The sequence below is a fragment of the Oncorhynchus kisutch genome, linkage group LG8, assembly GCF_002021735.2.
Source record: "Oncorhynchus kisutch isolate 150728-3 linkage group LG8, Okis_V2, whole genome shotgun sequence".
NCBI classification, from domain to species: domain Eukaryota; kingdom Metazoa; phylum Chordata; class Actinopteri; order Salmoniformes; family Salmonidae; genus Oncorhynchus; species Oncorhynchus kisutch.
Genome location: NC_034181.2, coordinates 46,319,334 through 46,330,872, shown reverse-complemented (window position 1 = coordinate 46,330,872; position 11,539 = coordinate 46,319,334). Strand labels below are relative to the sequence as shown.

General features: G+C 44.6%; 1 protein-coding gene across 1 annotated transcript in view; it reads right to left on the bottom strand.

Annotated features, from left to right (window-relative positions):
- Window positions 1–11,539, bottom strand: part of adgrv1 (adhesion G protein-coupled receptor V1) — a 198,739-nt gene that overhangs the window by 14,134 nt on the left and 173,066 nt on the right. The window contains 1 exon segment of the mRNA XM_031830438.1: window positions 5,150–5,271. Within this exon segment, the coding sequence (XP_031686298.1) occupies window positions 5,150–5,271 (122 nt within the window).

Below are 11,539 nucleotides of genomic sequence, written 5' to 3'. Positions count from 1 at the left end.
AGTGGTTGGAGCGTTCGACTAGTAACCGAAAGGTTGCAAGTTCAGATCCCGGAACTGACCAGGTAAAAATCTGTCGTTCTGCCCCTAAACAAGGAACAAGGAAGTTGTTCCTAGGCCGCCATTGAAAATAAGATTTTGTTCTTAACTGACTTTCAAGTCAGTTAGCCGATGGTATCACACTAGATGTGATGTGATGCGTCGGAGGATGTCTGCCCCATGGAAGGCAAGATATCTGAGAATGTACATTACTGAAAAGCAACACAATCAGGGATACACCTAGGATCACACCGTAAACATCGGCTATCTTGACCCTTAGGATCCAGACTTACAATTCTGCGGTGCAAAAAAAAAGAACCATGCCGGATCCAACCAGTTACCAGTTCCACTTCCATAAATTGAATACGGTGCAAAGTCTTCTCTGCAATAGGCATCCTCCGACGCATCACATCACATGCCAAGCGGAACCTTATTCCCTATGCAGTGCGATACTTGGTCCTTGAGACACAGACATTTACTGTACATCCCCCCCCTCCCCCCTGATGGTTGCCTTCATGTACAGCTGTCCTTTGAGGTTGCCTAGAAGCTCCAGAGCAGCACTAACTAACCACTAAGCAGGATGTATGAAATATAGCCAAGCACACTGGAGCCAGCTGGTTGACGGCTGCTGTGGTTCCCGAGCTGCAAGCCTAAATCATAAAGTAAATAGCATTGAGAGAGTCTATATAGTTGAAATGAATGCATAGAATCCACCTTCCGGGCGTGGGCGCATACACACACGCGTGCATGTACACACTGAGCTGAGCGCGAGCACACTCTAACATCTGCACTTGTTTAATGGTTTTTCAGCAATTAGCCCGAAGTGAGTAGCACCATTAAACAGCCTTTTACAGTCAGGGCAACAGCCACACTAACAACAATAACAACATGGAAAATTCTCCTCATGGAAAATGTACCGCATGAGCGAGATAATACAAAACAACCTGAAAGAGCATCCAAGCGCAAACTGTGCCACTGAATAGAGGCACATAAGCAACTGGAGTAACAAATAGCCACAGAATGCCAGAAAGTGACATAATGTGCTCAGATATTATGCCAACTCAGAAAGTAAATGAATTGAAATGTAGCCTTTAAGAGATTTCTTTAGACGGTCTGAGGTGGTTTGAGACACCAAAAACAGAAAACTTCAATCTGAAGATTTGTTATCCAGCCATACATGTTTAATAAACTTCAACCTTGCAACGTAGACGAATGTGACTATACTTTAAATCCGAATCATATGAATGCATTATGGTTCGCAACATTTACGGTCGTCTCTATTCATGTTCATTAGTGCTGGTGATGACGTGGTACTAATGGCCGTGTCACGACACAAATGTCAGCGCTCTCATCTCCACGCTCCTCGTCTCCCCACCAAAGTAATTGGTTTTTGCTCCATAAACGCAGACTCTCAAGGCAGAACAATTGTCCCTTAATCGTGTTATGGCCGAAAGAGGCAGCAACAGCTTCATAAACAGCCTGGTGCAGGCATCAATGGCAGAGAGCAGCAGCCGAAACAGCAGTGCTCGGGAAATCTAGGTCAGATGTGTTTGTTTAGAGCTAATCGATGGTCTCTGGTGCAGCTCTCCTTGGAAGCTCATTACCTGTAGAAAAGGGAACTGTCTGTTCCAGCGCAATTCTTCCTGTCTTACAGAGAACTCTCCCCGGAGACAACTGCTTATAGGCTGCTTTAGTCTTTACATCTGAGCCCAGGGAGGCTGTGGAGATTCTCTGGTTGAAAACAAAATAACTTTTCAACCGTGTTCTGCTCTTTCTCCCTAGGGATGATAGAGCTGATTATTTTAGAATTGTGATGCTGGGGGGGGGGGGGGGCAGTGGAAGGGGCTAGGGAGAGTCAAGGGAGAGAGATTCACTCATGAAAGACACTTCAGAGGCAACCAAAGGCCTTTCAGTTGGACTTTCTCTACACTTTCAGGGGATTCATCCTGTATTGGAACTTATAGCGGCAGGGGAATTTGTAAAAATACACCACATGACCAAAAGCATGTGGACACCTGCTCGTCAAACATCTCATTCCATAATCATGGGCATTAATATGGAGTTGGTCCCCCCTTTGCTGCTATAACAGCCTCCACTCTTCTGGGAAAGCTTTCCACTAGATGTTGGAATATTCATGCGGGGACTAGCTTCCATTCAGCGACAAGAGCATTAGTGAGTTCGGGCACTGATGTTGGGCAATTAGGCCTGGCTCGCAGTCGGCGTTCCAATTCATCCCAAAGGTGTTTCGATGGAGTTGAGGTCAGGGCTCTGTGCAGGCCAGTCAAGTGCTTCCACACTGATTTCGACAAACCAGTTCTGTATGGACCTCGCTTTGTGCACAGGGGCATTGTTATGCTGAAACAGGTAAGGGCCTTCCCCAAACTGTTGCCACAAAGTTGGAAGCACAGAATTGCCTAGAATGTCATTGTATGCTTTAGCGTTAATATTGTCCTTCACTGGAACTAAGGGGCTAGCCCGAACAATGAAAAACAATCCCAGACCATTATTCCTCATCCACCAAACTTTACAGTTGGCACTATGCATTCAGGCAGGAAGCGTTCTCCTGGCATCAGCCAAACCCAGATTAGTCTGTCGGACTTCCAGATGGTGAAGCATGATTCATCACCCCAGAAAACGCATTTCCACTGCTTCAAAGTCCAATGGCGGCGAACTTTACATCACTCGAGCTGACGCTTGGCCTCGGAAACACATTTCATTAAGCTTCCGTCAAACAATTCTTGTGCTGACGTTGCTTCCAGAGGCAGTTCGTAACTCGGTAGTTAGTATTGCAACCGAGGACAGATGATTTTTACCCGCTACGTGCTTCAGCACTCGACGATCCCGTTCTGTGAGCTTGTGTGGCCTACCACTTCGTGGCTGAGCCATTGTTGCTCCCAGATGTTTCCACTTCACAATAATAGCACTTACCGGGACCGGGGACGCTCTAGCAGGGCAGATATTTTACAAACTGACTCGTTGGAAAGGTGGCATCCTATGACGTACATGGCATGTGCTTATAGGTGTTGTGTTACCTCAGCTATTGTCATAATGACATCATGTCTGCACTCATTAAAGCCCCGGGTTGACTTTAGTGTGCTTCTGTCGTCTTTCACGTGCATACGCTACATATCACTAGGGTCCGGTGTGACACACTTAATGGACAGATGACGTCTTGAAGAAAGTGACAGCTAGCAGAGACATTCACAAGGACTGGCCTGAAAGAACAATTATTCCACTGTTCAGTCCACTGCCTACCTAACTCAACCATTTGAATGCTTTTACAACATGTCCTTTTCAAATGATGCGGTTCCTTTATGAGTGAGGAATAGCCCTTCGAAGGTCAGACAATGAAGTGGGGTTGAACAGTTCAAACATCTTCAACACATTGTCAGTTACGCAACCGTTTAAAAAAACGAGATATTAATGCTATTGGCTGTAGACTATACAGTCCTACGGAAATATCTGATGATAAAGTTCTCTCCTCTCTCTCACGCTCTCTGATATGCATTCCCACACTGTACTGAGAGTACTGAGAGAGTGGTCTGGCCTGGGCGATGTCACTCTCCGGAGATACGGTATCTGTGATAGCCCTCAAGAAGAGCTTTTCCACCCTGCCCGGGCCAGACATCAAAGGATGGCTTCAAAGTCCTCGAATACCCTTCACCACACACGCACTCATGCAAGCACACATATCAAGACATGCATAGCACACATCAAGACGCAAACACACATGGGCAAGCACACACACATCAAGGCACGCACACACACACATACACATAATCATACAGACTCACGAATCACACACACACACACAATCATACAGACTCACATGAATCACAAACACAAACGCACACACACACACACACACACACACACACACACACACACACACACACACACACACACACACACACACACACACACACACACACACACACACACACGCAAACACACATACAAACACACACACACACACTCGAGGGGCCAAACAGTGCAGTGGCTTGAGGGATCAATATATAGTACAAGTGTGCTGACCTCCAAGGCCTCCAGAGGCTGAGCAACGATAGATAGAGGGAGGCTATTCTGAACTCACACACACTGACAAACAGAAACCTTAGGAGTGTTATTACGCCAATGTCTACAATGGGCACTTAAGTATCCAGGAAGTAGTTGGTGCTCTGTAGTAACATTTACAAAACTAAATCAGGTTTCCCTCCAGTTTTAACTGCAATAGAGAGATTCAAGACACTAGACAGTAAATCAAGGTTAGTAGATATCACAGTGTTATGAACATTAGGGTTAAATTGACTCTACCGGGAGTTATCTTAACCCTCAAGAGAGTGATAAGATCCCTGGAGTCAGTGTTGATACCTGGAGTTGATTGGGACAGAGTACTTTGAACTCCATTAAGTGTAACCAGAGACAGAGTTCAATCTATGGAGTTATGCATAGATGTGGGAGGGGACTCATTGTCAATATTTCCCAGCATGCTCTGTTGCAGGTAGATTTTTTACAATTGTTTGTTTCAATATCTGTGTTTTCACACGTACATTCATTGTTTTTGATCTTACGCTACACAAAGAAAATAACATTTTTTCTAAACTAACCCAATCTGTAAGGGTTTGGATTTATAGCAACCGTTAAAGAGATAGTTGTTCCAGTTAACATGGTGTAGTTCAGGGATGTTTTAATTAAGAACTCAGTCAGGGTCTCAACTTACTGTTGCGAGTTCAAATAGTAGATTTCACAGGGTGCGATTTAGAAATTTGGTTGTGCATCAGCAGTTTTTCTCTTGTTATGTCAGTCACTGACAGTCCGTCAATTAGCCCATGTCAGCAATTTTTCCCTGATTGCTAAGTTAGTGTAGCGGCCAGCTAACTCCCTGCGAGTAGGATATTTACTCCATTTAATGTTGTTTTAACTCCAAAAATATCAACACCATGACCATAGTAGTTTCAACATAAAATGGGAGTGGGACCCATATAACCCCCCAGAATAATGTTACATTTGATCCCAATAGGAGTTCAATTAAGTCTTGTGATTTTACCGTGCAAAACATGTATGGATGACGACACACACGATGATGATGAAGATAATGACAAGAAGGTCTTACCAGCAGGCAGTTGAAGATGACGTAGAGGATGAGCATCCACAGGTATCCGTAGCCCATGTGTAGTCCTGCCCACAGCCACACCAGGGACACCAGGGCAAACAGGTACAGCACCATGGGCACCTCTGCAGCACACACAACAGGGAACACTTAATGCACAGTTAAGACACACAGGAACTCAGACAGACACACATACACGCACGCATAGATGCACACATGCACATACACGCAGACAGATCATTCTTAGAATTAAATAAATTACATCAGCCTATTTCACAATCAGAAATTGGGAGCTTTCCAGAAGGTCAGAGCGCTCTCATCCCTGCTCTCTCTCCATGTCTGGCTCTGGTCCATCATCCCAGTTGCTCTGGTCCAGTATAGAGTAGTGAGCTGGATCTGGGGCAGCAGGCAGCAGACCAGGCCCTTGAGGTTGATTAATGAAGCCTCTCTTAATCAGCACACTTTATACTGTAGGTCACAGATCCTGGCACCGGGGCTGCCAAGTACAGTACACCCGTCGCACGCACGAACACACACACACACTAACACACACACAGTCTGTGCCAACTGCTCAGCTAACTCACTCTAACTAAAGGGCGCATCGATAGATGAGAGAGAGAGATGGCGAGAGATAGCGAGAGAGAGAGATGGAGAGGGAGAGGGAGAGAGAGCTGTAGCGGTAGCGGTAAGCACAAAGACCGTCTACACAATGACAGGGCTGTTGACCAGAAAGCAGCCTCTCTTGTCCAAATTGCATCTGGTCCCAAAAAGTACTCCATGAAGCTAACCTCCGAACTACACTCTAAACCAGGGATGGGAAATGTTTTAGTTTTGGTGTTAATTTCGTGCAATTCTACACATTTTGCCATAGGATGGAGAGAAATATTTTCAGTTTTTAATGTGATATCTAAGTGACTGACTAACAAAATCAATGGGGGCCCCCGGGCTCAAATTCAACCTTGATTACTGCAAGTTTAGATAGCTGGCCGAGTCCCCCACCCCCCCCCACAATAAAAAATAATAATGTTTTATTTAAAAAAATAAAAAATACAAAATGTTTTATATATATATAATAAAATAAAGTAAAAACAATGTTGGCAATATTTTTTTGTCAGACTGAGTGTGTGTGAGAGAATGTGTGTATGTAAAGTACATGTATGTGTGGGTTAAGTCTTGGGGGGTTCACTAGAGACTGAAACAGATCTATGGTGAAATTAAAAGCCTTGATTTCAGCATGTTGGAGCAGAGGGACTTTAGCCCGCCCCTCAGAGGGACTTTAGCCCATCTCTTAACCTACTGAAGCATGTGCACTGACCTTGAACCACTCTCAGTTGATGCTGAGAGGTACAGATCTAGGATCAGCTTCCCCTACCCCAATCCTAACCTTAACTAGGACAATGGTTGCCAACCTTTCCCCTTCCAAATCACCCTCAAAAGCTCTTGAGAACCACCATTCACAGAGTCACATTTTTTTAATTTTTTTTTTACATAACATAAAATACATTCGGTCGAATTTAGTCCATTTAGCAGTGAAGGTAACTAATTAAAGGCCTATTACTTTTAGAAACAATTTGCATTTCGATTTTTGTATGTATTTTTTATCCTCCAAAAATTGCGGACAACCTGCAGTTCCCTCACGAATTCAAGAAGAGGCATGACTCCACAGTTCGCCTAAAAAAATACCCTTACCCTTATCTACAATGTTGGACATTGGGTAGCACAAAAATAATACAGTACATTCATGTTATGTCCTCCAGCATTCTCTTCTAGCTCAGCGTTGAACTAATGAAAATGTAGTGCCTGGACACAATGAGCACACACAGAGAGGAAGGGATCTGACATTTACATGAGCACGTTTTCATTAGTGTGTGTTCTTGCCTGTTGAGAACAGAGTGTTCCACGTTAACTAGCCAGACCCAGGATAATAAATCCCTATTACCATTTGTTTTGAACGGCAATGCAGATGTGGTCCTTTGATCCCCCATTCTCAGTCTGTGTGTTGATTGTGGCTGGATGTTGACCAGTGCACTCTGTTTTTTTTCTTCTCCTGACTGTTACTGGGGAGACTCTCTGCCGGCCCCGGGGTGGAGTGTGTTGCGGGTGATGTGCGGAGCTTAGTGATATCGAAAGGTGATGAGGGGAAGAAGCAAGGAGCAAGTGGTGACTGGAAGACTCAAACTAGTGCATGGGTAACACAGTACAGCAGAACACAAGCCGTCGGTGCTGGTTAAATGTAGGGCACACTGTTCAGTCCACTTCACACCTGGGCAGAAAACACAGGGCACGGGCCCAGGGCTAAGCAAATAGCCTACACATAGGTGCCACATCCACCACCTTGTCTGCTCTCTCCCTCTTCTTCTTCCACCTCTGTGTGCCAGTTTTCCATATTTCTATCATTCCGTGCGATCCTTTCCCCCCCCACTTTCCTCCGATCTCACGCTATCATAAACTCGCACTTCCTTCACGCTCTCTCTCTGCCTCTCTCACACATCTGCATCCCTCTCCGCTCCTCCCTCCTTGTTTTTTTTCCACCAGTGTAAGCACATTCCTGGCTGTGGTCTTGGTAGGAGGTCCCACAGTGGGAGCAGGTTCCAAAAGCCTGCTGGTAGGGAATGGCTGGTCTGCTGGGTCCACAGGGATGGGAGAGAGGAGCGGCAGGGTGCTTTCCATCACTTCCCCATGGAGATAATATAGTCCTTATCTTATCTTATCTTACTGTACAACCTTGAATGCAGAACGGGCCTTAATAGACAACCTGCCATTTTTCTCAACACAATGTGCCCACTTTTATACAAAAAGCCTGTTTAAACTTTTTCCCACAGCTTCCACTGGAAATAGAGAGATCCCTTTCCTTGCCAAGATCAGAAGAGGAGAGGATAGGGCTACAGTGCATTCGGAAAGTATTCAGACCACTTCCCCTTACAGACATTTTGTTACATACCGGTTTATTCTAAAATTGATTAAAAAAAACAAAAATCCTCATTAATCTACACACAATACCCCATAATGACAAAATAAAAATAGAGTTTTAGAATTTTTGCAAATAGATTAAAAATAAAAACACTAACACCTTATTTACATAAGTATTCAGACCCCCTGCTACCAGACTCGAAATTGAGCTTAGGTGCATCCTGTTTCCATTGATCATCCTTGAGATATTTCTACAACTTCATTGGAGTCCACCTGTGGTAAATTCAAATGATTGGACATGATTTGGAAAGGCACACAACTGTCTATATAAGGTCCCACAGTTGACAGTGCATGTCAGAGCAAAAACCAAGCCATGAGGTTGAAGGAATTGTCCGTAGGGCTCCGAGGCAGGATTCTGATGAGCCACAGAACTGGGGAAGTGTACTAAAACATTTCTGCAGAATTGAAGGTCCCCAAGAACACAGTGGCCTCCATGATTCTTACATGGAAGAAATTTGGAACCACTAAGACTCTTCTTAGAGCTGGCCGCCAGGCCAAACTGAGTAATCCAGGGAGAAGAGCCTTGGTCAGGGAGGTGAGCAAGAACCCAATGGTCACTCTGACAGAGCTCTAGAGTTCCTCTGATGAGATGAGAGAACCATCCAGAAGGATAACCATCTCTGCAGCACTCCACTAATCAAGCCTTTATGGTAGAGTGGCCAGACAGAAGCCCCTCCTCAGAAAAAGGCACATGACAGCCCTCTTCGATTTTGCCAAAAGGCACCTAAAGGACTGTCAGACCATGAGAAACAAGATTATCTGGTCTGATGAAACCAAGATTTAACTCTTTGTCCTGAATGCCAAGCGTCACATCTGGATGAAACCTGGCACCATCACTACGGTGAAGCATGTTGGAGGCAGCATCATGCTGTGGCGATGTTTTTCAGCGGCAGTGACTGGGAGACTAGTCAGGATTGAGGGAAAGATGAACGGAGCAGTACAGAGATCATTGATGAAATCCTGCTCCAGAGTGCTCAGGACCTCAGACTGTGGCGCAGGTTCACCTTCCAACAGGACAACGACCCTAAGCACACAGCCAAGACAACGCAGGAGTGGCTTCAGAACAAGTCTCTGAATGTCCTTGAGTGACCCAGCCGGAGCCCGGACTTGAACCCGATCAAACATCTCTGGAGAGACCTAAAAATAGCTGTGCAGCGACGCTTCCTATTCAACCTGACAGAGCTTGAGAGGATTTGCAGAGAATGGGAGGAACTCCCCAAATACAGGTGTGCAAGCATGTAGTGTCATACCCAAGAATACTCAAGGCTGAAATCGCTGCCAAGATGCTTCAACAAAGTACTGAGTAAAGGGTCTGAATACTTATGTTAATGTGATATTTCAGTTTTATATTTGTTATACCTTTCCATATAAAAATCTGTTTTGCTTTGTCATTATGGGGCATTGTGTGTAGATTGAAGAGGGACAAAAAGAATTGAATACATTTTAGAATAAGGCTGTAACGTAACTAAACGAATGCACTGTATGTCCCCTGTGTATTTGGACTGACATGCTTCTCAGTGTGAGAAGACAAACTGCGTGGAGGATGGGAGTTCAACACAAACAAGCGAGCCGAAACCCAAGATGGTGCTGACGATACGGTCACAGAGGGGTTATCAGCTGTAACAATACACACAACACAACACAGCATACCCCTACACTGGACCCTAGGCTTGGGTACAATTAAGTTCACTAGCAACACAGGAATAATTTAATAATACTGGGGTTATGAATAGATGTGGGTCTGTTCGTGCCCTATGTGCTTGTTTGTTTGTTTGTTTGTTTGTTTGTTTGTTTGTTTGTTTGTTTGTTTGTTTGTTTGTTTGTGTGTGTGTGTGTGTGTGTGTGTATGCGTGCGTGTGTGTGTGTGTGTGTATGCGTGCGTATGCGTGCGTATGCGTGCGTATGCGTGTATGTTTGTGGGCACGTACGTGCGCTCGTTGCTGTGTGTTTGTGTGGTCTTGCAAAACTCTTTCCCCAAGCCCTCTTTTGTGAGTCCTGTGGCTGGGCAGCCCAATAGGTCTGGCTACAGGCCCGCTCTGGGCTGCTGTGTTAACATGGAAGAGTGAGCTAGGAGGGAAATGTAACTTGTCATCACACCTAAATGGCAGACCCACAAGTTCCACCGTGGACTTCTTCTATAAGTCAAGGGGAACTCCAAGTACTGCTACCGTGTGTTTGCCATTTGAAAAAAATAAAAAAATCCCAACACCAGTCTTCCTAACATGTATAATAACGGAATGAATAAAGACAAGATAAGAACATTGGCCTAGTTAAATGCTGTAGTAATATCCTTCTGTGGACCAGACTCCGTTGCCTCTAAGAAATTAAATACAAAACGGTTTAAAACACATGAACAAGCTAGGCTGGCAATATATGTATCGTCTTGTAATCTATAAAACGCCATGCTTTGATAGGGTCAATGGGTTTGGAACACAACCGTCGCCATGGTTTTATAGCTGGGTGTCCGCTTATGCTATCAAATTGTCAGTCATTTCCATTCTGTGTGAAGCAGCAAAAAAATGACATTGCATAATGATAACATTGTGTGGGTGCTACCCGTCCAATCCAATAGCGTGGTTGCGAAGTACTGTTAACAGTCCAATGATACGAATGGGGGGGGCAATACACATTAGATAACAACATCATACTCAACACTGTACTTAAGAAAAGGCTATCAAAACGCTAGTGCCAGCTGTAAAGGCCTCACTCTTGGAAAGTCTGACAATAAGGGGAAGGCCTAATAAAATATGTGTCGTAGCAATAACGTGAGCTGAAAATTGTGGCCAACAGTACGACATCTCGGGGCCAAAGCAAGTGGTGGATAGACAGATTTTATCCGTCCTTTCCCTTAGAATACACAGAGTACGTAACCATTGGCTGTAATTTGGGATTAGGAGGTAGTCAGCTGTTTGCATGACCACTCCCATGGCTGGTGACAGCCTGTCTAGGGTCAGTGATTGCATCGTGACTCCTCTAATTACTGTGGCATATATACAATAAGTACAGTAGGAGGAATCGTGTGTAGTGGAGTCTCAATTGCACGCAGTAGCAAGCTCAAAATGGCACCCTGTCACGTTTTTGCCTGCCTGTCTGACCGAGCCTCTCAATAATTTACCCATAGAATTGTAAATCTGTCTGTATGTCTAACTCTAATCCCTGTGACACTCATATTTTCCCTTTGAAAGCAATGTATTGACAGAAACGTCAACCATTTGACGCATCTTTTCCCATTGAATCCAATGTATGGACAGAAACGTCAACCATTTGACGCATCTTTTCCCATTGAATCCAATGTATTGAGAGAGAAAAAAAACGTCATATACTGTGACGTTTTCATATATGGTGATGTGACAGGATGACGTTTTCCTGTGATATCATGTTGGTACTGCACCTCAGTCTGTACAACACAACCAACACTGGAAA